This window comes from Carettochelys insculpta, chromosome 1, assembly GCF_033958435.1.
Source record: "Carettochelys insculpta isolate YL-2023 chromosome 1, ASM3395843v1, whole genome shotgun sequence".
Lineage (NCBI taxonomy): Eukaryota > Metazoa > Chordata > Testudines > Carettochelyidae > Carettochelys > Carettochelys insculpta.
This window is the reverse complement of record NC_134137.1, coordinates 327,096,274-327,124,267: the sequence shown is the minus strand read 5'-3', so window position 1 is coordinate 327,124,267 and position 27,994 is coordinate 327,096,274. Positions and strand designations below refer to the sequence as shown.

General features: G+C 41.5%; 1 protein-coding gene across 4 annotated transcripts in view; it reads left to right on the top strand.

The window, feature by feature from the left end:
• IMMP2L (inner mitochondrial membrane peptidase subunit 2) overlaps positions 1-27,994 on the top strand; it is an 850,269-nt gene that overhangs the window by 674,080 nt on the left and 148,195 nt on the right. For all 4 annotated transcript variants that reach the window (XM_074984087.1, XM_074984088.1, XM_074984089.1 and 1 more), the window contains exon 5: positions 8,245-8,347. In XM_074984087.1, coding sequence (XP_074840188.1) covers positions 8,245-8,347 — 103 coding nt within the window. The remainder of the gene's footprint in view (positions 1-8,244; positions 8,348-27,994) is intronic.

The window sequence follows — 27,994 nt, the reverse complement described above, 5'->3', positions numbered from 1 at the left end:
ATTAGCATGCGGGCGGCCGTGGCACTTCGAAATTGATGCGGCTCGCCGCCGCGCGGCTCATCCAGATTGGGCTTCTTTTCAAAAGGACCCCGGCTACTTCAAAGTCCCCTTATTCCCATCTGCTCATAGGAATAAGGGGACTTCGAAGTAGGCGGGTCCTTTCAAAGAGGAGCCCCTTCTGGACGAGCCACACAGCGGCGAGCCGCGTCAATTTCGAAGTGCCGCAGCTGCCCACATGCTAATGAAGTGCTGAATATGTATTTCAGCACTTCATTAGTAAACTTTGAAATGGCCATTTGCATGGCCATTTCAAAGTTTTTGGCTAGTGTAGACATGGCAAATAGGTGCTATTAAGATTTGGGGCTACATCTACACTGGCTCCCCCTTTCAAAAGGGGCATGCAAATATGCTGGATCGAAAATGCCAATAAGGCACTAATTTGCATACCTGACACCTCATTTCCATAATGACAGCCACTCACAGTTCCAGACAAGCTGCTTTTGAAATGCAAAACAGCTGTGTAGATAGGGTCCCTTTGAAAGGAAGCCCTGGTTTCAAAAGCACCCTTCTTCCTGAAAAAAAAAATAGGAAGAAGGGTGCTTTTGAAAGCTGTACTTCCTTTCAAAGGAACCCCATCTACATGGCTAATTGGCATGTCAAATGCAGCACTTCTGACCTGGCAAGTTGCTGGCATTATGCAAATAAGGTACTGAATAGTCATATCAGCTCCTCATTAGCATTTTTGATCTGCTGCATTTACATGCCCCTTCCGAAAGGGAGTGGTAGTGTAGATGCAGCTTAAGTGCACAAACTATGTATTTTGAAATAGCTCAGTGCTATTTCAAAATACATTTTTGTGCATAGCAGCCCCTCTTTTGGAATAATTATTCCAGAATAGTTTATTTTGAAATAGGGCGCTGTGTAGACATAGTGTTGAGAGAGCAAAAAGAAAACGACTGCTTAAATATAATAGTACCTCAAGTGCTACGTATCTTAACAACTTGAGCTTTTTACTTTTTTTGAAGAGACTCAAAGCTATTGTTATACAGTCTTCTGTTTTTTTAGTGGCAGTCCCTATAATAATTACCCACTTTTTATCTTTGTGGCTTTGACTCTAGAAATTGGATTGTGTTTTCCTGCAGAAGTTTGCTGGAAAAATGTGCTTGACTCTGCACCTTCTTTTTTGTGTGGAAATGCTGTTGTAAGATAGTGATTCTGCCTAGCATGATTGTATGAAAAGATAAGTGGAGAATTGTTTTCTTTCAGCATGTCTGCTCAAAATGCTTAGCTAGTAAAATATATCAATAGTGTTTTGATGCACTTGGAGAGAGAGCCTCATCAACAATCCGACACAAGCGGTCTCCTCACTGTTACTTAATACCAAAGGGACATTTAATTTTCATGAAGTCCACATGAAAAAGTAGCAGAGTCAACAACAAATTGACTAATTTTAATAATGGGAAATATACTAGATTTAGGAGATTGAGGTGGTGGTGGTTTTGCAGTCATGGGAGGGAGAAATATGCGTATAACTCATTTTTGCTGTTTTTAAGAAAGCTGAAACCTTTCTTCACAAACGTAATTAAGAACTACGAGCAGTCATTAGCTAAATGTGGGTTTCTGAACTCTGTAGCCCAGCTTGCATGCAGAAACAATTTGATTTCTTTCACAATAGTTCAGCAGTGAAATTATCCTGAAAATTAAAAACAACATTAAGTAATAGATGCTCCACTTTACATTATCATGATTTTATTGTTGTAACTTGCTATTAATGAACATAATGAAAGATGCAAATAAAACATTTTTGTTGAAAATTTGGGTTTGCAAACCATCAAAACCACTTTGGAGGCTAAAAAAAGGATGTTACAATAAGACAGAGGTTTGCCCTTCACTGTCTATGAATAGAAACAAAAGACTGTTATAGTATAACGCAGTACAGGGTGAATTACTTTGAATCCTTTTGCTGAGGCAGCATCGTCAGGAGCAAGATGATCCAAGAGAAATTGGATCCTGGTTCCTGAGAAGTCGGCTTGCTTGGCAGCAGACTGCAAGTTAGGCAGTGGTGTGGGAGGCAGCCTACTGTATTAAGTAGGAAAGTAATTAAAGAAAAGACTCAGGGTTACACTTTATTATTGTGTTTGGTGCTGTAAATACTTGTTTCCACCATACTCTTGTACAGGCAGAGTCCAGAGGAGAGTGTTTGAGTGGCAGAAGGGCTGGTGATGTTAAAGAGTTGGCACCCAGCCAACCAGGCACAGGCGAGATTCCCTTGTTCTGGAGGCAGGGAGTAACAAGGGGACACTCAGGCCAGAGCACCCAAGAACTGTCACATAAATATAATTTTTTTTATCTTCTGAACATGAAAATTTTACAGGTTATTTCCTTTTAATGACTACAATAACCATAATTTCTTTACATACTATAACAGTTTTTTTCTGGTTTATTTTAGGAGCAGAAATACTTGTGCTTTGGGTATTAGAATAAAAAGAAATGCCAGTTACAACTCTTGTAAACTGTAGCAGCTTGTCATTTGTACTGGACCCCTGCAGTTTATGAATGCACTCCTTTATCTGTGCATGTCCCACTGAGGCATGTGGGTCTCTCAGTGCATGTGTAAGATCCAATAAGGCCTGCCAATGGAGGTGGGGAGGAGGGGGTAAAGGGGGCAAATGCCCTGGGGCCAAGCAATTCAAAAGGGCCTCGGGTTTCCAGTCACTGCTGCTCTGGTAGGGGTGGTGACTGCAGCCCTGAGCCCTTTAAATCACTGCTGGAGCTCTGCGTGGCATGCTCCAGAGCCCTGCGTGGCACGGAGTGGCATTGAAGGCTTAGCAGTGTGCAGAGGACCAGCATGAAAATCTACAGAATACCTTAGTCTCTTACCTGCAAAGTAGAAGTTAAGTTGGATTTAACTGATGGCCTAAGTCTGGCCTTAGTTATGTCTGAAGCTGTAGAGGAATGGAAAGTAGATGTTAAATAATTTTGAGCTGCATAATGGATGCCTTTTCTGGCCTTACCTTTTGAAATACTTCATTAAAATATGGTTTGCTATTGTATGTTATGCAAATATTATTGAAACAGAGCAAGGAGCTACTCAAGGCATTTAACTTATTTCTGAAGAGAATTCTTAATACTGCATACATTTCTCTGTTGTCTCACATATGTTTTGAGCAGTACAACCTTATAGCTTTGAGGAAGTTTAGCTTGTCAGATTTGTAAAACAGAATCAGTCACTGGTAGAAATGCAAAATGTTACAGTGTCTATATCTTTCAGAACTTGAGGCTGTATTCCTTAGAAGGTGTTTGTATTTACCACCTCAAGACTCTTTTTTTTTTTGATCTATTGAATTGTATGATTCGTTATCTGAATGTTGGAAACTTTAATCAGTCCAGTCTCAGGTTATATCAGTTGAATCTATCTTTAAAGAGGTGTGTTCTTACCTGCTCAGCTTTAGAAGAATTGCAGAAGGACCTTCTATTGAAAAAATAATTATCAGGTTCCCTCATCCACTTTCTTTGCTCAATACTAAACATACTCAGTGTTTTAAACCTTTCCCTTTCTAAACTTTTTATCATTTTAATTGCTCTTTTCTAGTCTTTTTCCAGTTTTTTCTTTAGGAAAGGGTGAGGCTCAAACAGGAGAAACTACTCCAGCTCAGGTCTCACCAGTGCCAAGTTGTATGGGACAACTACTTATCATGTCTTTAACCTGATATTTCTGTTAATAAACTCCAGAATGATATGAACCTTTTATCCAATATTCAATTTGTCATCCTCTATAAACCCCACATCCTTTTCAGCAGTACTGTTGCCTAGCCGGCTGGTCACCATTTTGTAGTTCATCTGATTTTTTCCTCTTCCTGAAGATGCGTCTATAGTGCAGGTAGACATCTATGGCTGGCTAAGCATGCTGATTTGGACTACCGGGATGTTTAATTGCAATATAGACATTTGGGCTTAAGCTTGATCACAGACTCTGAGACCTTATCAGCTGAGGAGGTCCCAGACCCCAGGCTCCAGGAGCACATGTTAGCTAGCACATCTTCAGTGTCATCTTCAGCTTTTATAAACATACTCTCCATTCCATTATTCAAGTAATTAATGAAAATACTGGCTAGTAACTGACCCAGGACCAACCTCTGCAGGACCCCAGTAGATATGTCCCCTAAGGTTGATAACATCCATTGGCAAGGGCTCCCCAAGTTCCATCTAGATCCTATGGGTAGTCCTTCATAATGTCCTTCTCCCCTTAGCTAATTCCCGAGGCAGGGTTCCTTAAATGGACAAAAAGCCTGCTCTGGCCAAATGAACCCCTATATTCCTCTCCTCCAGAGGGAGGGCATCTCTCTAAACTGCTCTTTTAGGTATGGCCTTTCAACCAGCTTTGAACCCACCTTATAGTAATTGCATTTAGATCACATTTTCCCTAGTTTGCTTATGAAACTATCCCATGGAACTGTTACAGAGCCTTGCTAAAATCAATATAGAGCATGTCTACAACTTCCCCTTATCTGCTAGGCCAGTAATTATGTCAATAATGAAATTAAGCCGTTTTGGCATGATTTATATCTTGACAAAGCCATATTGGCTATTCTTGATTACACTATTATCCCCTAGATGGTTATAAATTGTTTAATGACTTGTGCCAGTATCTTGCCAGTTATCAAAGTTAGGCTGCTAGTGTATAATTCCATGGATCCTTTTTGTTCAGCTTTTTCAAGATTGCCCTTCTGTAATCCTCCGGGACCTCATCTGTCATCCATTAGCTCTTGAAGATAATTGCTAACAATTGATAGTTTGCTTCAGCTAGTTCCTAAAGTACTGTAGGATGAACTTCATTAGGTACTACCAACTTGAATATATTTAATTTATCTAACTATTACTTTTCAATATTCTTTTCCTATTTTTGGTTTTTGTTTCTTCCTCATTTGTTTATGTTAATTGTGTTTAGTATATAGTCACAATTTCACTTTTTTAGTGAAGATTGAAACAAAGTTGGCATTAAACACCTCAGCCATCTTGAAATCAACTGCTGTTAGTTCTCCTGCTAAACAAAGTGCGTACACTTTTCTTTGTCCTTCTCTTACTCCTAATGTTGTTTTTGTTGTTGCTTTTTATGTCCCTTGCTAGTTGTAACTGATGTTGCACCTTTTGAGTCTCCTCTTTTGATTTCTGTATGTGCTTGTGCAGTTCGTTTGTACCATTCTTACCAAATTGTCCATGTTTCTACTTCATGTAGAATTCCTTTTTGGTTTTCAGGTTATTAAAGAGCACATGATGCAGTCATACTGACCTCTTACTATTCTTCCATCTTTTGTTTGCATTGCGATAGTTTTCTTGTACCTTTGCATAAATTTTGTGCTTTCCTGTGTTTTGTAATGCATTTAGAATCAGTGAAACATTGACAAATGAAATATATATTTATTAGTTGAAAAGTTATGCCCATCCTCCAGCCAGTGCGGGGTCTGGCCCAGCCTCAAATGGAGCCCCTTCCCCAGCCAGCTCAGGACCCGCCTAGCTCTCCGAACTTAGCCCCCTCCCTGCACCATGCCAGCACCAGCTCCTCCCCTGGCCAGCGCAGGGCCTGACACAGCCTCCCCTCCCCCGCCCACCGTGCCAGTCCCTCCCCAACCCAGCGCCGGGCCCAACCCAGCCCCCCCACGTTGTTCCCCCCACACTGTGCCAGCCCAGCTAGCGCATGGAGTAGAATGTCCCCCCCATACCAGCCGCTCCCCCTCCCCTGGCCAGTGCGGGGCCCGGCCTGGCCCATATGATTTGAATGTGTATTACAAGAAGTTTCTGTCTAGAACTTTCTTCCTGCTCAACTTCTGCTTGCAAGCGGAGCTGCAGCAAGGGCCTCTATTTGTTATTATCATTATTATTTCTCAGTGTGGGGATTTGTAGAATACTACAAACCCTCACTGGCAAATAAAGCAAGAAGTGTTTGGTACTAGGCAGGTTGGAAATGGGAAAGATGTTGAAAATCATTAATGTTCCATTAATAAAATGTATCAATTTTGTATACTCAGGATCTTCTCATCCCAAATTGGCACATCAAGCACATGGTGCTTCCTAGTCTCATTTTGGGGCATAGCTCAGTGTTAACTTGCAACAAACAGCGACACCTGTTGAACCACATGTATCACAATATACGATCCCCTAAATTTATTAGAGTGAAAAAGTGATGATTCAAAGAGATCATACTATGATCTTTTACGATAATGGGGAAGAAGTTCACTGCGTGTGCTGCCTCTCACCTGTGGGCTTGCCCGTGTGCTGGGTGCCATGCTCCTCAGCATGTCTGGGGTCAGGCCAGCACCCTTGTGGCTAGCCTGCTTCCAGCCATGGCAGATGCTTGGAGGCCTTGGCCTGAGGCTTGTCCTGTCTTCCTTAAAGCTGGAAGCAGGATGCTGCCTGTGCCCGGGGCTATCTACTGCGTCCAAGTGGTGCAACTACCTTGCACATGGTTCCACGTGCTGGGACTGCAGTGTGAGGTCCTGCCCAAGCTGGCTGGGCAACGCTCACAGCGCACCATGCCTGGGGTGTGTGACACTTGGGGTAGTCACCAGAGGGACCCTTGCTCAGCTCCAACGATGCCCTGGACATGACCTGACCTCCAGGGACTGGCTCCAGGATAATGTAGAGGTTGCCACTGGCCTCTGTCTCTGTCTCTGGTGGGGTTTGGGGCTCAGAGGCCACCTCCTCCTCCCTGGCACTCGCTGCAGTGGGGGGCCTTGAGACCACGTCTATGCTGCAGCAGGGCAGGGATGTGTCCTTCCCACCAGGATGCCATGCAGCTTCCTGTAGTAGAGGCAGGTAGCAGGTCTGTCCTGGAGCGTCAGGCTGCATCCCGGGCCCAGACATAGCCCTGGCACAGTTCTTTTACCTTTGCCCAGACCTGCTCCATGCTTCGGGGGGAGCGGGAATGGTAGGTATGTTATGCTTAAAAGATGCACATGAGCTCTTTTTCAGGGGGATAAGGCACCATGCCACATTTATTAAACAGTATAGGCAAAGCAGCATATGCTTTCATACAGACACACACATACACAGATGCCTGTCCTGTTGATGTTATACAGTAGGGTCTCAACATTCGCGAGGGTTCCCTGTTGGGAACCCTCGTGAATGTTGAATTTCGTGAATACCTGCCCAGGGCCCCAGGGAAGTGGCTGTTCTGTCTGCTCGCGAATAATTGAATTTGTGATTTGTGAGTTAGAGTACATATTCAAATTAGACACATTAACAAGTGGTATGAACAGAGACATCAATTGCCTCACGCATTACAAGGACTGCTTCCTTTCCCTTGATGCTCGTAATTATCTCAGACAGGACAATTAACATCTCCCCACCTCTCACTCGCTTCCTTCTATCCAATTTGATTTGTCAGCTTTATTGCAATCTTTTTTTTTTTTTTGGTCCTCTGTACTTATAAATGTCAGTCTGTATTGGAAATGAAATTGATCTGATGAAGTGGGTCATCATCGGATAAATTGTTTTCTTAGTCTTTAAAGTGATACATTTCTGCTGCTTCATTTTGTTAGAGTCTATAACTGTAACAAAAATCTACAAAACTATGTCTACATTATCTATTATAAGTCTACAGGTGGTGGCCATCCTCGTACATATGAGGGCATTGTGGTGCTCTACTTTGGGGTCTCAGAGAGTCTCCTCTTCCTCCCCAACCAGGCCTGGACCTTGGCCCTGGTCCAGGAGGGGGCCCATCTCTTGCTGCCCCAGGGTGGCTCCTGGGACTGCTCAGGCTGTTCCTTCAAGGGCCCCAGGGTGTCACGGGCTCCCTGCTGGTCTGCCATGGGAGAATGCTGGCTGGAAAGGAGTAACTGTGAAGCATTTGCACATCAGCGTGTTGCTCTGCTGCTTCCACCCTCTCAGCTCCCAGAGGCTTTAAGAATGGCTGGAGGCAGGAACCATAGGCATTCTTCCTCTTGGTGAGCAGGGTATGGCTATCCACAAAAGCACAGCATTCTGTTGACTTACTGTTGACAGAACACCCTTAGGGATCTGGATGCTCTGTGGGTTTTGTCAACAAAATGACTATTTTCCTTCCAAATCCCTCTAGTCTAGACATAGCCAAGGTGAAAAATTCTCCCTGCATTCAGCTGTTTACAGCATTAGGCCCCAAAGTAATAAATAAGAGGATTTTCTTAACAGAAAATAATTGTATTTATTTGAATTTTTGACATATATGTATATGTAACACTACTAATTCTTGTTGCATCTGTCTTTTAGGACCATAGGATACAAAACTAAGTATGTGAAAGTTCCACATGGCCATATGTGGGTAGAAGGTGATCACCATGGGCACAGCTTTGACAGCAATGCTTTTGGCCCGGTAAGTCTCATTCAATATGTATGATTTTGTGATGGAAAGCAAATCTTATCTGATTGGTTACTTGCATAATACAATAACTATTCATTTGATGTATTAGCACAGTCAGGACTTTAGAGATAATCCATGCACTTTCTTCTAATCAAGATGGAGGGACAGATCTTGCTCCATTGTCTTTGCACTACCTACTTGGCAAAAATAACAGGGAATATCTTTAAATCTCATGAAAGGAACAGAAGAAAGATTTTGTTGGAGGGGAGGGGGCAGTTAGGATGAATGGGGGCATCTGACAGATGGTGCCCCTGGGATCTTTTGCCAGCTTATGCAACTTAGAGTGCCTCCCTTCTAGCACTTCTTCCTCTTTTGGAGCCAGTGCTCCAACAGCGAATCAATGGGCTGGAATGACACAGGAAATGCTGCTTGGTAAATCAATAAATTGAAGAAAATAAGACATCATGGACACTTGGTTTGTCTAAACAGCTCTCAATGTAAAAGGAAAAAATAAACTCATCCTAAGCTGTGTCTTCATTTGCATACAAATATTTAAAATACAAAAGCTAAAATCTCTGATTTAGGCTACGTCTACATCTGCACGCTACGTCGAGATAGCTTATTTCGATGTAGCGACGTTGAAATAGTCTATTTCGATGAATGGCATCTACATGTCCTCCAGGGCTGGCAACGTCGACGTTCAACTTCGACGTTGGGCAGCACCACATTGAAATAGGCGCTGCGAGGGAACATCTACACGCCCAAGTAGCACACATCAAAAGAAGGGTGCCAGGAACAGCTGCAGACAGGGTCACAGGGCGAACTCAACAGCAAGCCGCTCCCTTAAAGGGCCCCTCCCAGACACAGTTGCACTAAACAACACAAGATCCACAGAGCCGACAACTGGTTGCAGACCCTGTGCATGCAGCATGGATCCCCAGCTGCAGCAGCAGCAGCCAGAAGCCCTGGGCTAAGGGCTGCTGCACACAATGACCATAGAGCCCCGCAGGGGCTGGAGAGAGAGCATCTCTCAAACCCTCAGGTGATGGCCGCCATGGCGGACCCCGCTATTTCGATGTTGCGGGACACAGATCGTCTACACATGCCCTACTTCGACGTTCAACTTCGAAGTAGGGCACTATTCCCATCCCCTCATGGGGTTAGGGACTTCGACGTCTTGCCACCTAACGTCGATTTCAACTTCGAAATAGCGCCCAACACGGGTAGCCATGACGGGCGCTATTTCGAAGTTGGCGCCGCTACTTCGAAGTAGCGTGCACGTGTAGACGCGGCCTTAGAGTGATAAACCTATATATCTGGTCTCTATGGAAAGATGGAATATCCTTTTCAGGGTTTCAGTGTTTTGTTTTTTGTTTTTTTTAATGGCCCACTTTGTCTGACATACAGAAATGTAGTCTCAAACTCTCTGCATGCTGCTCTGGAGATATTAGTGATTGTTCTTATGTTATAAATATAGTTTTGTTTATCTATTTATTTGACATTATTTTATTCTGAAATGATAAAAATGGCTGGTTATCATGGAAAATTTATTCTGGATTCTGCTACACCTAATCAAGTTCTGTTAGCACATTGGTGTGTAAGTAGGGCCATTGAATTTAACTCGACTCCTAGTGGAAGAGATCCTGCTCAGTTTATGTGAAGGAGGTAGATAATCTACCTCCAGTGATATGACATGAAGAGGAAAATGTAAGAATATCTGAGATTCAAAGACCCCCTACCTGGCTGGACCAATGTGATGTCATAATGTCCTTCACCTTTCCTGGTACTTTTGTCTCACTGTCTGCTTCAAGTACCACATCACTTATGATTTTTTTAATCTCCTTTTATGCTCTGTCAGTTTTTTGACAGCTAATTTTAGAGTTCCTCTTTTTTTTTTTTTCCTGTGCTACTGGATTTTTCTTCATTTGACCCCATGCAGCTCTCTCCCCCTCTGTATTGTTACCCAGTGTCATTACATCTACCATCTCACTCTGTGTATCCAGGACACCCACAATCCACTTCACTATTGTCCTGTTACTTTTAGAATTTTGTCGTTAGCTTAACCAGTGTAAAAATTACTTTTAAACTTTAGGCCTTGTGCTCAGTGCTCACTAGAAAATGACATGTTCTTAACTTATATTAACTGACACATATTTAATAACATAAGGTAAAATCCTAGTGAAGACGAGGTAGTTAGTGGTTGCCATATGAGTAGCAGGTCAAGGCATCTTCTAGGCTCCCCCATTGTATTTACCTATACCTGTTAATGCCTGTGCAAACTACAAACAGCCTTTTCTCTGGGATTTTACTTAATGTTTGTTACTATGCATAAAGTTCCCACCTCTTTTCTGAGTGAAGAGACACTGTTAGAGAACTACCGTGGCAACTTTGGACTATGCAGGCTTTCTAGCATTCCACAGAGATGACTTTGGGGTATATGTATGGAACCATTTCAAAGGTTTTTATTGATTGAGTACATTTTGAGGAGGTATCAAATATAAACTGGTATTTTCCTTCAGATTTATATTGTAGCAGCAATAAAGGAAAAGGTGACAAGTGTGTCCGCAGGGGAGGAAATTAACTATAAGGATTGACTAAAAGTCAGAAATATACACACCTGCAGAAAAATATGAAAAGCCTACTTAGAGATACGTTAGCACCTACTAATATTCCACCTGCTTGTGTTTTGGTTTGTGGAGGCAGACTTACATGTGTTATGAACGGATTGACATATCACAATGTCCATTCCTCTGTCTGACCAGTTCTTGTGAGCAAGTAGGGCATGAACGTATTCGAATTATACTCTTCAGACATTCAGAGGCATATACTTCATTTTAATATCTCTTCTCTCGTAAGAATAGAACAGTCAGTCAGAATGAAGAGACAGCACAATGGTATGAAAGGAACTCCATGTCCTGGTTTTGTTGTAATAGAGGTCACTCCAGAGAGTAGTTTGAATGTTATCTCTGTCACAACTTTAATTTAGAGAAACCAAGGCATTTTCCTAGGCCAAAAGGGCCCAGTGCAAAAAATTATCTTTAAGGCAGATTACATTTTAAGGCTATTAACTTTGATACTATTCTTTAATTACAATTTAAAAAGTCTTATATACTGAAGATAAAGCCAGACATTGTTATGTTTTGTGGATGAGTACAATGAGTGACATGGGACGTATACGGAAATTATGGCATATCGGACTGAGAACAGATGTTAGAAATCAGTTTTTTCACTTGGAGGACACTGTATTGGCCAAAGGACCAGGTTGATATGACAAAAATACTTGGATAATTCCAAATCTAATTTGTATGTCATCTTCGGGGATTATGAATCTTAAAATATGTGAGACTTTTGCCAGATAATTATAATCTTTCCATAGTTCCTAAAACATTATAGCCATTAATTCTTTTGATCTTTTTTTGTATCTATATTGGTTTAGAAGAACCACAAGTCAGAATCTCAATGTATATATAGATAGTTTTCTCAAGTTTACACATTATAATAATTCTGGGTGTGTCTGCATGCACAGCTTCTTCCAGAAGCGGCACGGAAATGAGCTATCCAGAAGATGCTAATGATGCACGGATGCAAATTTTCTGTACCTCATTAGCATATCGGCATGTGGTTCAGAGTCTGGAAGAAGCTCTTCTGGACTCCATAGTACACGCGCAGATGTGTGGCCCGCAGGGATCTTCCGGAAGGAAACCCTCCTCCTGGAAGCCCTTTTTTCCCCAAAATCTTCTGGAAGATCCCTGCAGGCCACGCGTCTTCACATATACTTTGGAGTCTGGAATAGCATCTTCCGGACTCCGAGCCACATGCCAATATGCTAATGAGGCACAGAAAATTTGCATCCATGCTTCATTAGCATCTTCCGAAAGCTCATTACTGTGCCACTTCTTCCGGAAGAAGCGGCACATGTAGACACAGCTTTTGTGAATTATAATAAAACATATACTTCAGAAAAAGTCAAGGAACTCTCAAAATGACTTCAAGTTACTTTCTGTCCAGTAGGTTCTTTTTCTAACTTCAATTAAGGCATTAATTTAATTGAAACACTACCACATCTATAAACTGTGCTGAATTAGTAATATCGATAACTGTGTAGTAGAGCTGGCCAACTACACATTTAAATGTTAATTTATTCCAGCAAGCAAAGAAATCATCTAAGTAATACAGTTACTGAATCTGTCATTTAAAGAACTACTTTGTGCAACACAGACAAATGTACTGTAATGGTGTTCCTTTGATATTGCCTCAGAATTTGGACCAGAGGAATACAAATAGCAGTGCCCACCAAAGCACAGAACTGTAATACTTCACACTAAAGGTGTGAACTAAAAGGTTTCTAGTTCCTGTTGTGGTGGATTATATTAATGTGAACTAGAAATCTTTTAGTTTGTGCCTGAAGTCCACACAAGGGAATTACAGCACAGAATTTTGGTATACACTGCTGTTCACAACTTCACAGTCTGAACTATGGGGCAATATAGATACAGCCTTGTTTGAAAGTCATGCCTGCCATTTATAATGGCTGAAAACAGCTATTTTTAAATGTCAGGGTTATTGAAAAGAACCCAGTGATCCTTATCTTCTTTGTGGTTTCGTTTTATTTAAGGGAAGAAAAAAAATTACATATAGTATCATTTTAGTTCAATTAGCTAGAATGGATTACATCAGTTAAACTGGGCTAAATCAGTTCTGTTTAAAAGCTTTTGTGGTGGGTAAAGCCAAACATTTACTATATCCCCTTATTCTGGTTTATTTGGAATATTACAGAGATGTAATAATGCACACTGTTGGATGATATATGGGTTTGCCTTTGCAAGAGACTACTTTATCTTTTTAATTCCAGTAATGTTCCTGTTTAGCTGAGAGTTCATCTAAGAAATGTTTCCCGGGAAAGGACTGTGGCAGGAGTACATGTGTAATAACAATTTCTTTCAAATTAAATAAAGACCTTGAGGATACTAGGATTCATTTTGTAAATGTACCACTTCTGTAGCTACTACTTTGCTTGTCTGCGTGTTTCTCAGCTTAGAATACGTAAATGTTTTACACAATTCATGCCGGATAGAATGCCCAATGAAGTCAAATGACTTTCATAATGAGCCAGCACAAAAGCCCAGAGAGAGACTTTCGATTGACTTTATTGGAGCCTCTAAAAATCAAGCTTCATAATGTAACGTAAGGTAGGGAAAAGTCATTATCTTCATTATGTTGGTGGGGAAACTGAGGCACGTAGTAGTTAAATATCTTGATCCAGTTCACACAGCAAAAACAGTTCCCAGATTTCTGGCTCCAAGGGCATATCGGCATTGCAGAAATAGTGTAGGTGATCAGGATGCAGATCTGAATATTCAGATTAGCCTAGTTTAGGTGTGAGCATCACTGCTGCAAAGATCTACTTCCATTATTGTCGTCTGTGGTTTGGTACATGCCTATGTGAGTATTTGAGAGCACGTCCCATGGTACTTTATGTTGAGATTCTCTGTGGTTATTTTTCCAGGCAACCATGGGAGAAATTGTCTTTTCATTGGGGAGAACTGAGTGAAAAAATTAGAGGACTATGAGCACTTGAATAAATTAGCCAGCATCCTCCCTCTGAAAACCTCTGGCCTTGATTATTTCCTTTACAAGACAGCATGAGCAAGTCACGTGTTCCAAACTGAGTCAAGCAGGAGTCCAGGTTCTAATCTGCATCTCAACTGAGTAAAATGCTGGTTTTGGGTGGGAGGGAGTTGTAGCTGGAGCTAAACCTCAGGTAAGAGCTTGGCTGTTATATTTTCAATATTAAACTACTATTCCTCTAATGTGCCTGCTTTCTAAAGCTTAAACCAGTTGGACTTGGATGTGGCCTCAGTATATTTTTCTTTAACATAGATTTTTAAATTTGCAAACTGCAAATTAGTGGATTAGAACAACTGTAAAGACCAACATGTCACCTGTGATTATCGTAGTAAACCATGGTGCAATGCAGGTTTGTATGCAAACCTGTGTGAGATGCACTTTCTTGTCCTACTTCCTATTTCTTCTTTCACCTGCATCCATCCATGGATTGGAAAGCACAATAAAGATGTTTCAGACAGAGATTATTCAAAGTGCTTGATTATGCTAAATTTAATCATTTGGATTTTCATTTCTAAGGAAAGCCATCAACCTTTGGGCCATATGATGGATAGAAGACTTAACTGTTAACCCCCTCTGGTCAGATTCATGTTGATCTATTATAGCACTCACCAACGAGTGAGGAGCTATGCAGCAAGGTGACAGAATCTGGTCATATATAATTTGCTTAGTAATTGGCTCAAAATATTTAGTCCTTTAAACAGTGAAGGGGAATTACCCATACAGAGTAAACAGAGGAAGAGGGGGAAAAGGATAGACACTACATAATAATAATATCTGAAAGCTGATAGTCACAGAGTAGCAATTCATGCTCTCTTTATAAAGGAAATAATCTAGCCCAGAGATTTTCAGACTACAGATGACCTTCCTCTGACCTCTTCTAGGAAGGTTCATGCAAACCCAGGGAAAGCTGAGGAAAAGTACTACTGTTGTTAGTACTTATGTCAAAAGCACAACCCACAGTTTGCTGAGGTCGACAAATAAATGATCTTGGTTGTGGTGTGAACATGTATGTAATCTTTAATTGGAAGGACTGGAGAGGAATTTAGCAGCTATATACTGGCATAAAGATCACTCCACCTGCCCTAAAATATGCCTGTTTGGAGGGTAAAGTTGGCAATAATTTAAGCGCATGCAGCAACACTATACAATGGTGCATTGAGTTCAGATGGATTTGCAAAGGGAATGTGTGCACACAATATCATTTTTCCAAGTGGACTCTTACCAGACTTTTGAAGTGTATGGCACACCAAAGTGGGTGAGGAGGGATTGGGGTCATCTGGTCTCCTCCTATATAATGTATAGAGAGGAATAATATTTGCACTGCAAAGGGATATAGCAGCAAATACAGAGCCTTTGTGCTCCTGCTACTGCTTCTGGATTTGTGCTCATCCATGCTAGTCCCAATGCAGGACCCATATCTACAGAGCAAAACTGAACTCTGAGGAAGAAATATGTCTCAGACAGAATCACCAGCCCCTCCTTTGGCAACTCCTGGAACTGAAGGAAGAAGGTGGTTCTAGAAATTAGTTCACTGTAACATTGGGTACTGTCTCTGATACAGGTGTACGTCAAATGTGGAGCCAGCGATTTCCCATTATGTTGTCTTTGGTAGTGGATAAAGATGCAGAAGCAAAATTGACAAGCAAAATTGACAAGCAAAAAAAGGAATTTTGTGTGGTAAGGTGAGGTGACAATAGGGACTCTGGCATCTATGAACAGCCTGAAATTTGGGTATAAGTCTATGATGGCTAAAGCATACAGTGTATTATGTTTTATGACTGAAGTTAATATGCCTGATATATATACACACACACACATATGCTTGTCCCCATTTAGAAAATATTGCATGAGGGATTCAAACTGGAATTGACAGTTGTAAATTAAGACTGACGAGTCATAGCAGGTGGTGCTGCAAGGGATACCTAGAACTCCTTACATGTACAATTTGATATTGTACATTAATTTCAAGCTCAGTCTTAGCAGAATCAATAGCGAGCAGGTTTCTACAGAGTGTGCAAGTATGATTCCACAAGGAAAATAATCTTTCCTTTCCTATATTTGAAGAACGAATGGGCAAAATAAATTCCTCAAGTTTCAAGAAATTAGTGGGAGGGGCTGAGTAAAGCTCACCTCTTACCTGCACAGAGTAGTCATTGAATCTTCTTTGCAGTAATACATACTAGTGCCCATATATAGCAAGCATATGCTGTTTATTTAGCCACTAAGGAACCTTTCCCTTTGCAGAAGATTTCTGAATTGTTCCTAGCATTTCCTTAACTCTGTTATATGTTCAAAAAGAGAGGACTGAAATGGAGAAATTATTCAATAGGTCATATCATGTTTTAATACTCATAGTCCAAAACAAGAAGCCACTTCTGTGAATTTTGCTTTCAGATGTGCAATTCAATGAAATCAGGACAGTGTAAAAGAAAAATCCTTTGTATAGAGCTGGAAACATTGCTTATTGCTGCTCTACAAAGATTTGACTCAGCCGTCACTTACTTTTGTGACAAATCAATGAAATAGGGAATGTTGGGAAATCCCTTAAAATAAGTTACAAGGGGTCACCATAAGGGACAAATCAATAAAATAAAGGACAGTTCACTTGAAATACGGGATGAGTGGTCATGCTAGGTCATGTTGGCTGAAATTTATATTAAATAGAAGTGGTTTAAAAGCAACACATTAGTGAAATATAAGAACTCTTGTGGCACCTTATAGGCTAACAGATATTTTGGAGCATAAACTTTCGTGGGCAAAGACCCGATTCATCAGATGCATCTGACGAATCGGGTCTTTGCCCACGAAAGTTTATGCTCCAAAATATCTGTTAGTCTATACGGTGCCACAAGATGTCTTGTTGTTCTCGAAGCTACAGACTAACATGTATACCTCTCTGCTATTAGTGAAATATGTGATTCACTGTTAATATAGAATCAACAATATTAATAGTTGGATAAATTGTGTTACCCTTTAAAGGAATGGGACAAAAATGTGCACAGATGTAAACAAATTATCTCAACGAAGTAGCTTTGGTGGTAATACACTACTCATTGCTTACAATGGTCACATAAGTTTAGTCATTTCAACCTTTTTTCTGAGAGGGAAAAATATTGATGAAAACACTGTTGCAAAGTTCTTTCTGTAATAGTTTGTGTGATTTAAAATTACGATATATAGTGGTTGCCTTCAATTTTTCTCCCATTTTGAAAGTTTCTGTTGGGAGAAAATTGCTGGAACCTCGACTCTATGTTACAGGGATGTTGTGAGGATAAATGCATTAATCTTTGTTGAGAGGCACTCTCACCCTATAATTGTAGGAGCCATACAAGATACAGCTGGTAACTTTCCTAAAAATGGACAGAAGAAACTTTATATGTTTGACTGCTGTACTTGATAAAAAAAAAATTGCTATTAAGTGTAAGCAAGTTTCAGGGAGAAAAGGGAAGGAAGAATTTGACTGCTGCTTCATGCTTGCTGACAGCATTTCCAGTTTGAGGAACCATGACCAAACCATTTGGAAAGCTGCATAAACTACAGTAGTTCAGAAATGAATTCTTTCACTCCTGATAAAAGGTTTAAGGTTTTACATGTATGGTATTTTCTGGAAAACTGCAGGAACTGGTTTAAGTTTGAAAAACCAAAAGAATTTTTAAACGGTGTTGCTTTCTGTAAAAAACATCTGATGTGCTGTTGATGTTACTGTGTTCCAGATGGGTTTTATTCAGTGCACTGATGTTTTATGATCAGATTACTTTAGTCCTAAGGTTTTACTGGTCTGTTTTTAGCTGTGTTAATTACTCGGCAAGAGACTTGAAAGGGGTGCCTCATGTTCTTCTTGTTTATCAAGAGTAAAACAGTAAGGTGGTACAGGTAAATTACATTAAATTATAAACATATCACTGATGGGCAAAGATACTTATTTTAGGTGTTTTGAAAAAGCAGCTTTTTATTGGAAAATATTATTAAACTAATCATACTCTCAAATCACATCATTGCCTAAGGGACTTCAAGAAAAAAAAACTGTTAGAGACAATGCTTAATTTGCAATAAAAGAAGTGCCAAGGCTCAAATAATTATTTAATTTTAAATTTTAAAGTTGTTATGACTTTGAATGTGTGGTGGTTGTTGTCATTACCAATCCATTCAGTCATAACATATTTATTGGAAAGAACAGCCGACAACATGCAGGGCTTGCCTATGCTTGCCCCCAACTTCGAAGGGAGCATGTTAATCAGGGTGATGGGAGATTACTATTACTCAAATTGCATACCACTGTGGTAGTTTTATACTCTCTGTAATTAGGATATCCACCATACATGTGGCGTGGAACAGCAGCTGACTGTTTGTAAGGTATCAGCTGCTGATTTTCCATCAGATTGACATGGGGGGAGGAGAAAATAAGATGATATGAAATGTGTAACAGCAACGAAGGGTCCTGTGGCACCTTATAGACTAACAGAAAAGTTTTGAGCATGAGCTTTCGTGAGCACAGACTCATTTCATCAGATGCTGGTCAGATGAAATGTGTGTGATTGGAAGGTTTAACATTTCTCAACCTACTGTGCTAGACATCTTTGGAAAGCTATTTAAATACACTATGGACAGTTCTTGTGCTGGACTAGTAATTGGAAAGGAAAGACGGTCATTTTGCTATCACATGCCATGACACATAATATATATATACATTGGTGAAAGTGACATGGTCAGCTGTCCATTACAGTCAAACCAGGAAAGGTGATTCTTAGAATTTATACAGCAGTAAAAGTGATCTATCTAGTATTTCTTCAGGGAGACACTCCATGGCATGCATTTCTTAATAGTAGAGTATTTGATCCCTGTAATTTTTGCTTTCCACCCTTCAGAGCAGAGTATGCTAAGGGGTACTTCTGCTATACTTTCTCTAGTTGGATTATATTAAACACCTTGTGTGTGTGTCCCACACATGTTCTTTGTAGAATATAGCCTTTTGGTTTTCATGTAGTGTTAGCCGGTGGCCAGGTAATGTGCGGTGAGGTACCAACTATGCCCTTGTTATCATCCAAGTTTAAAACTACAAGAGCAGAGAGCTCATCGCTGCAAACAGCCAAGACAGGCTGACGGACTCCCCTGGGTCCTAAGCAACCCAGTTTTTTACTGTTAGAGCAGGCAGCTCCTAGCACACTCACCCACGGCCAGGCTGTAGTAACCAAATGGTTAAAGTTCTTTTGTTGTGCCGGCTGTGTTGCAGTGACAAAAGGGTTAACAAAATACTTAGGCTCAGAGCTTAACTAGTTACAAGTTTATTTAAGCTACAGTTATAAGCGTGCGGTTACAAAAGGCTATTGTTTACTTCTTATATGCTAGCAAAGTACAGGTGTTAACAAGTTACGTTACAATCCAATACAAAGATATCTGTTACCATCTAACACAATGATATCTTGGCACAATGACATCTAGTTACAGAGCTCTAATTCTTTAGCTGTGCACAAAAAAAGTCAGAGACCTAGCATGGGTGTATCTTACCCTCTCTGCGTCTCTCGATACCAGCGTAGCCAAGCCGGATCGGTCACTCAATTCCGCGGAAAGACGAATACGAGGTTGGGCGTCCCCAGTAGTGGACCTCGGGAGGCAATCACCTGACCCGACCAGCAGGAAGTTGGTTGAAATGCACTCAAAGTTAGAGTTCTGCTGGACCCATCTTTTATACCCCCTTTTGGGTTACGTATTCTCTTTCTTATCTATGGTGCCAGATCATACTGGTTTGTCTTTGTGACTCCAGTTTGTTACAAGGGCATTTCTACTTAGTTTGCACTTGTAAGACAAGAGATAAACAATTTAGGAGTACAGGACATTCTTTTGTGCGGGCGGGGCACGTCCCCTTCTGAGTGATTGTGTGTGTGCATCATATTGATCAATGCCAGCTGGGGTGATTTCTTGAGGGTTCCACCCCCCCCTCTCATGTTGACAGTCTGGCCTGTTAGCCTTCTAGCTGTACTTTGTGCTTCTCAGGGTCACGATAAGCCAGCATATCTGGGCCTCAATGAGGGCATCAAAGACTGTGCTGTCAGCAGCCGTTTCCGTGCCCTGTGTGCTCCTCAGTGGCGGGGGCAACAAGCAAGCTGGCTTGTAAGGGGGAGACTCTGTCTGGCTACATTCCACCCCCTGATGCACCACACTACATCCCAGAACGCAAGGTGGCGGTGATGCCAGCACCTTTTGCCCTCCTTGGGGGAAGTCTAAAAGTGCCCAATGATCCAATCAGTATGTGGGGAATCGCGGAACTGGCTAGGATCACTTGTCAGCTCCATGTATCGGATTTGCATGGAGGAGATAGCCACGTCAATTAGTCTCCTAACGATGCACAGTGTTATGCAAAACACAACTACTATGATAAGAACAATCAAAATAGTGGTTACAATAGAATGCAGGAATGGAGTAAGAGAAAATTCTAATTGTTGAGCTAACCATTTTAACCATGAGATCTTTCCATTCTTAGTTACAGCATTTGAGATTTTAACTGCATCTTTGATGGCAGATACATCCTGTTTAATCTGTTCTGAGTGTTTACCTAAAAGCAGCAAGATTGGTTAATTACAGCACAAAATCCTCCTTGTTGGGCCAGGACTACATACTTTGAGACCCACCCATCGCTTGCTGACACTCAGACAGAGAACAATTAGACAGGAAGGCAGATGGGAATTATGGTCTAATCCAGAAAGTTCAAACCAGTTACCTCTACCCACACCAGCGTGGGTGGGAGGACGGGACAAAAGGGCCCATCTTAACCTTGGAGCTTCCTCGCACGTGATGGCTTCCACTCCGAGGAATTACAAGCAAGACACTCAGTTCCACGAAAGTTTAAACCGGTTACCTCTACCCACACCAGCTTGGCTAGGAGGACGGGACAGAAGGGCCCAGCTTAACCTTGGAGCTTCCTCGCACGCGATGGCTTCCACTCCAAGGAATTACAAGCAAGACATTCAGTTCCACCCTCCCAGCACCCGGGACAACAAGGTTGTCAGGGACTCAAATCCCAGCAAGCCTCATCCCGTTACAGGGTACAATAACAAAACCAGAACCAGAACTTCCCACCAATCATTCAGGTTCAGAGGGACAAACTTAATTCCCAATGTGGTAGAGGAGTTCAGCAGGGTACACATCCAGCAATCCGTGGCACCAGCGGTGGAGACGATGGACTGGATGGCATTCCTGAGGGGATGCTTAGGCGTGGCAAAGGTTAGCGAGGTTGTCAGGAAGATGACGAGGAGTTCAGCTGCCATGCTGTCATCTGGGTTGAAGGTAGCTACAACACAACTAGGCCTATAGCAATTACTAAAAGTCTATTAGTATTAATATGGCATCTAGCAGCATGCATATATTATGTACATTAAAGTTCTTTGGTGTGTACTGATGTTACAGGTGGCCATTGCCTTGCTTCCTCCCAGGGAGGTGTGCATTCCAGGTGGTTCCTTCTTTTCTGGAGAGAAAACACAAGGTCAGCCGGTCTTGGATGTGATCCAAGCCTTGGTAATGGTTATTGGTTCCCTTTTAGAGTCTAAAGCAGTCTACACCCCCACCTTTGTATGAGTGCAGTACATGAGTCTGTGTTCCTAGACTAGGGTGTTTAATTACAACAGTATCTCCAGGATTAGATTTGGAGTCCTTGAGTGGCGCAACCAAAGTTTGAGGAATTTTCCCCTGTAGGGAAGAATCCTCTGCTGATTGGAGTGCCCGTAGGGGCTTTTTAACAGCCCATTCCAGCACTCGACTATGCCGTTGGACAGGGGTCGGCAAGGGCAGTGGTAAGTCCACTGAATTCCATGCTTAGTAGCCCACTCTTGTACTACTTTGTTTGTAAAGCGTGAGCTGTTGTCAGACTGGATTTCATGGGGTGCTGGGACAATTGCTGTTAAGCCGTTTAGTCCCATAATTGTGGACAGTCCTGTTGCCAATGGGGCAGGGTGTGCAAAACCAATTCCTGAAACAACTTCCATTCCAGTCAAGAGGTACTTACACCTTTGCCTGGTAGTAGGAAGTGGGCCAATGTAATCAACCTGCCAGGTTGCCCATAGTGTTTTCCCATCTCTTAGTCTGGCAAATCGTTGTCCTTCAGCTATGTGTTTTCAGGTTTTAGCACAGATAGTATAGGCTTGCAACAGGTCTCTGGCCTGTTGGTGAGTGATAGGCCACCCCCTGATATGTGCTTGCCGTACCAGCTCATCACTCCCTGTGTGCCCCAGAGTCTCATGCAGCCATAGATATAAACGTTCCCAATCTACTTGGGTGACAGAGATCTGGGCTGCTGCATCTGCCAGGTTATTTAGCTGTGCAGCCGGGGTGTTATTCTTTTGGTGTGCTGACACATGTCCTATACTTAGGGGTTGCTCGGTGGCATGGTGGTGCTCACTAGGCATTCCCACCTTCCATAGGGATTCCTTAATTAAGGTGGAGTTCTGTGCGGTATCAGCTATCCGGCATGGACATTCCTCTACTCATCCCGAGAACAAACAAACAATAACCAGCACATTTTAAAAGATTTACATTTGGGTAGCTGAATGAAGTTCATTTGTAACTGCAGGAACAGTCCTAAAGGCAGAGATCTGGTTGCCAGAACTGTCTTTACAGGTTTGCTCACGTCATGGGCTTGGCAGACAGGGCAAGCCAGACAGTAGTTTGGGCTACTTAGGAGAATTTGGAAGCAAACCAATTTGCTTGAACAGCAGTAATTATCCCCCTGCTTCGCTTACATGAGTCAGGCTGTTAATAAGATAAACACAAACATAAAATACAAAACCACATTCTTCATTTTAAAAGGAGATTCATGATGTTTAGGTTGTTCTTCAGTAACTACCAGCTTTTCCTGTGTCTGAAAGACAAAAGAATACTTTTCTACCCCCTTTGGGGTGGCAGGTTACATCTTGGAATATTCCATTTACAAATATGCTCAGTTCTTTCTAAACTCTGCAAGTTACTCACTCGGAATTGTCTCCAGACCCTTTAGAGTTAAGGACTCACTCACTTACTCTTAACCTCAAATCACATGCTTATTTTCCAAAGTGACATGTTATTGGATATTACCATTTTAAGTATCACTAAAGGGATTTAGATCTTTTGTACCTATATTGAAAGGTGTCCATATCGGAAGGCGTCCCCTCCTTATGGATACACCAGCAGGACAAACAGACAGACAGACAGACAACATTGAACAAAACTCCATGACATGACACAAACACGTGTTAGCAAAACAATTAACGTGAACAAAACTCCATGACACATACACATACACCACAACATAAATGTTTACATAACTACACTTTGTAACACAAAGAGTTAAGAACTTGAACTAAAGCTTTCAGACATGGGCAGTTTCTTCAAGGTCTTATAATCTGGGCTTTTGTCCAAGGAGCTGTATCTCACAGCCAGATACAAAACTACTCCAATATTCCTTTGTCTCTTTTAGTTTACAAGCAGTTCTCTGCTTACAGAGCTGCAACCGTGATTCCTCTGATTGTCCCCAGTTCTTTTCCAACATTTCCTTGTCCCGCTTAGGGTCACCCCATCCTTCCCGGGTGAATCCCTTCTCTATGTTGGGGAAATCCATGTTGTTTATCATGACTGGTTTCATTTTTGTCACTGTGGTACAGCCTGTGTCACAACCCTGCTCGCTGCGCCAATTCTGTTAGCCGGTGGCCAGGTAATGTGCGGTGAGGTACCAACTATGCCCTTGTTATCATCCAAGTTTAAAACTACAAGAGCAGAGAGCTCATCGCTGCAAACAGCCAAGACAGGCTGACGGACTCCCCTGGGTCCTAAGCAACCCAGTTTTTTACTGTTAGAGCAGGCAGCTCCTAGCACACTCACCCACGGCCAGGCTGTAGTAACCAAATGGTTAAAGTTCTTTTGTTGTGCCGGCTGTGTTGCAGTGACAAAAGGGTTAACAAAATACTTAGGCTCAGAGCTTAACTAGTTACAAGTTTATTTAAGCTACAGTTATAAGCGTGCGGTTACAAAAGGCTATTGTTTACTTCTTATATGCTAGCAAAGTACAGGTGTTAACAAGTTACGTTACAATCCAATACAAAGATATCTGTTACCATCTAACACAATGATATCTTGGCACAATGACATCTAGTTACAGAGCTCTAATTCTTTAGCTGTGCACAAAAAAAGTCAGAGACCTAGCATGGGTGTATCTTACCCTCTCTGCGTCTCTCGATACCAGCGTAGCCAAGCCGGATCGGTCACTCAGTTCCGCGGAAAGACGAATACGAGGTTGGGCGTCCCCAGTAGTGGACCTCGGGAGGCAATCACCTGACCCGACCAGCAGGAAGTTGGTTGAAATGCACTCAAAGTTAGAGTTCTGCTGGACCCATCTTTTATACCCCCTTTTGGGTTACGTATTCTCTTTCTTATCTATGGTGCCAGATCATACTGGTTTGTCTTTGTGACTCCAGTTTGTTACAAGGGCATTTCTACTTAGTTTGCACTTGTAAGACAAGAGATAAACAATTTAGGAGTACAGGACATTCTTTTGTGCGGGCGGGGCACGTCCCCTTCTGAGTGATTGTGTGTGTGCATCATATTGATCAATGCCAGCTGGGGTGATTTCTTGAGGGTTCCACCCCCCCCTCTCATGTTGACAGTCTGGCCTGTTAGCCTTCTAGCTGTACTTTGTGCTTCTCAGGGTCACGATAAGCCAGCATATCTGGGCCTCAATGAGGGCATCAAAGACTGTGCTGTCAGCAGCCGTTTCCGTGCCCTGTGTGCTCCTCAGTGGCGGGGGCAACAAGCAAGCTGGCTTGTAAGGGGGAGACTCTGTCTGGCTACATGTAGGCAAGTCAAAACTTTGAAGAGCAACATGTTTCCACAATGTTGCAAGCACACCTCTGTCATGTGACTCAGATTCCACTGTCACTAGACTGGTGGAAAATTGATGTAGGACTGAAAGCTCACCAAATCAAATGATGGTTTAAACCTTTCAGTTTTGTGCTGTACAAGGACAGATGGGGTGTAATACCAAGGTTAATTGTATACCTTCAAATGTCAGAAAACTGCATTTTTCTGAGATTGAGATTTGTATAATTTAGGTGCCGAAGTGACAGACTGCTGGTCTGCTCTATAGCAGATTTGAAACTGTTATCTAACATTGATTTTTGGCCATGCACATGCCATAGCTAATATAAGCCAGGGGAAGCATAAGATCAAAACAAGGTGTAGTTCACTGAGAGAAGAGTGTAACCAGAAATATAACAGCCTACAAAATTCCCTAAAATTGCTACTTGGAAAAGTTGACCTGTACGGTTTGCCTATCGGTGTAGCTAACTTCAGATCTCACTGACTTGGGTATCACTCTGGTACAAGTTTTACAAGAAGAAGAACTGTTTTCCACAATGCCCTAATTCGATGCAATTCAGAATCCTTTTTAGACTTTCACATTGATTTTTATCTGCCCTGTGGATTTTCATTGTCAACAAGTAGTGTTTAATGTAACCCTTTTGGCCTACAAAGCACACATTTCTTGGCATGTAAAAATTGTAGGATATGATGGGTGGGAGGTGGGTGTCTGTGTGTTCCACAAAGCCCTTACAAACAACTCTTGTAAGTCATTGACACAGCAGCTAATGATGAATGCAAAAATGGGAGGAGGAGAAAAATAGGTGTCAAGGGAAGAAGATAAATTACTGGAAGTTTTGAACTCCAAATACAACCCTTTTGAAATTAAGTTATCCCTGGCTGGATGATAATTTCAAGTCTTCTGGGTGCCACTTGGGTACCTCATGTGGAAAGAATCTTAACCTGTGTAATTTTTACTTGCACAGCATATACTTTGGAGCCACTGGAGGAGCGGGTGAAGTGTTCTCAGGCTTGGCTGATGGGACTGGGGTGGCAGGCTAGGGAGATGGGAGAGAACCTACTGGAAGGAGAAAGGAGAGAATACTGAAAGCCAGGTATTCTGCTTGGTGATGATAGGAGGGAAGAATAGTACTCAAACTGGAGGTGAGTATGAAGTTTACTTGAGTGCTTTAAGGTAGTGTGTGTGGGTGTCGGTGTGGGTATGGGTGTGGGTGTGTAATTCTCCATCCCAAACTCTAAATATTTGTAACATTGATGCAACATAAACATATTTATAGTGCTAAAGAATAAAACTTTTCCCACTTTTTTCTCCGTACTATTCAATGGCATGTTCTATTTTTGGTCTTCCTATCTTGTATTAGGAACTTTGTTGCTTACATTCAGAACAGTTAAAAGTCTCTGCCAAAGGGGCTTTGCTCTTTACATCTGAGTAATGTGAAGCCTGGTGTTTTTAATTCCATTATACTCCAGGGTGTTTTGTTATGGCTAATACAAGGCAACCTGATAACTTATCCAAAGGATTTTAGGATCTGAAGGGAAAAGGACAGGTGCAGCTGACCTGAAAACAATAGAACCTCTTTGTTGAAGGAAATAATGGAGAGATCAGAAATCAGAGCACTGTTCCTTTAAAAAAATAAAGGTAGCAGAACTATGCTTCTATCTCTGCCAGTAACTCATTTTTCTATCCGCTAATGATCTTTCAGTTCAGGCATGCCCCGACCCAGTACCTCTTTTAGTTCACCTGGATTTCCAACTGGACTTCTATCCTCCCTCTCACAGCACTGCTCTCATTCTTTTCACACTCATCTACGTACTTTCTCTGATACGGACTTGTTCACCGATACCCATTCAACCCCAAACCCAGGTCTCCACGTACAGTTTAATGCCAAAATTTATGTCCTGGTACAGGTGCCATTTCCATACTGAAATGCACCAGAATGGCCATGCAACTTTGGAATATAGGCACAAAAGTCAACCTCATCTTCTAGGTGGCAATTGATCACCATGTTCGCACTGCAAAGTGACGGATAAAAGCTCCTGTTTGCCAAGTATGTCATACTGTTTCTGTGTAATCTGAAGAAGTGGGTCTTAACCACAAAAGCTCATTACCTAATAAATGTGCTAGTCTTTAAGGTACTACAGAACTGCTTGTTATTTGTACTGTTTCTAGTTAGTTGTACTTTGCTCTTTTTTGTAATAAAAGCCCAAACAGCAATTTCCTTTCCCGTACTCAAGATCTGTTCACAAATATACTGGTGACCTAACAATATGTAGGTCGAACCCTGAACAGAGACAAAACTGGGATCTGCATCTGAATCGCAAAATTAGTCTGTGAATATCAATGCATGTAGAGCCAATATCTATGGATTTACAAGGCTCTGAGTTGGCAGCGGTGAACTGTTACAGTTTCACTGCTTTTTGCTGATTAATGTCCATCCTATTCGTATTTAATGCAACAGATGCATAAAGGTTACATAATCAAACAAGTACAGAAAAATGGAATTCTACTTCATAGGTGGATTAATTGTTGAGAAGATGTATATTTTTCTCTGAATTCATTTAATGTAATTGAGATTATTTTTTGCAAAGAAGTGAATGTTCTGTGATTTCCATGTTTTGGTTTTATACTGACTTTCAAAATAGTCATTAGATTTATAGACTGAGGCCAGAAGCTTAGTAGCATGGAAAAAACAAAGTAGATATTTTATGTGGGTAATGAGACCATTCAGAATTATATTGTAAAGGATAAAAAGAATTTTTAGGGGGAATAAGTCATCATGCTTAGTGGTATAAGCCAATCACTGACTTACACAGGTTAGGAAGAAATGTCCCTTATGGATAGGATATAGCACAGTGGTCCATTTTGGGTTTTCTGGCACCTTCTGATTAAACCACTGTCAAATATTACAACTATAAGATGCAGTAATATCTGGTATAATACTAAAAGTATGTTAACAAGAGGTACATTTAACAAAATAACTCAGTTAAACATGTGTTACACCAATATGTTAAATAAAAGAGGCAACCATTCTGTTGCAGTAATTTATTGCATGTGCATTACTAAACTAAATGAAATTCATATTTCTTAATTGATAAAACAGAAAAGATTATAGGAAATAGTTTTATGTTGTCGGGGTGAGTTGGGGATCTATTATGTGTTTTCATTTTTAATTTCTGTGCTGCCATTATTTCATA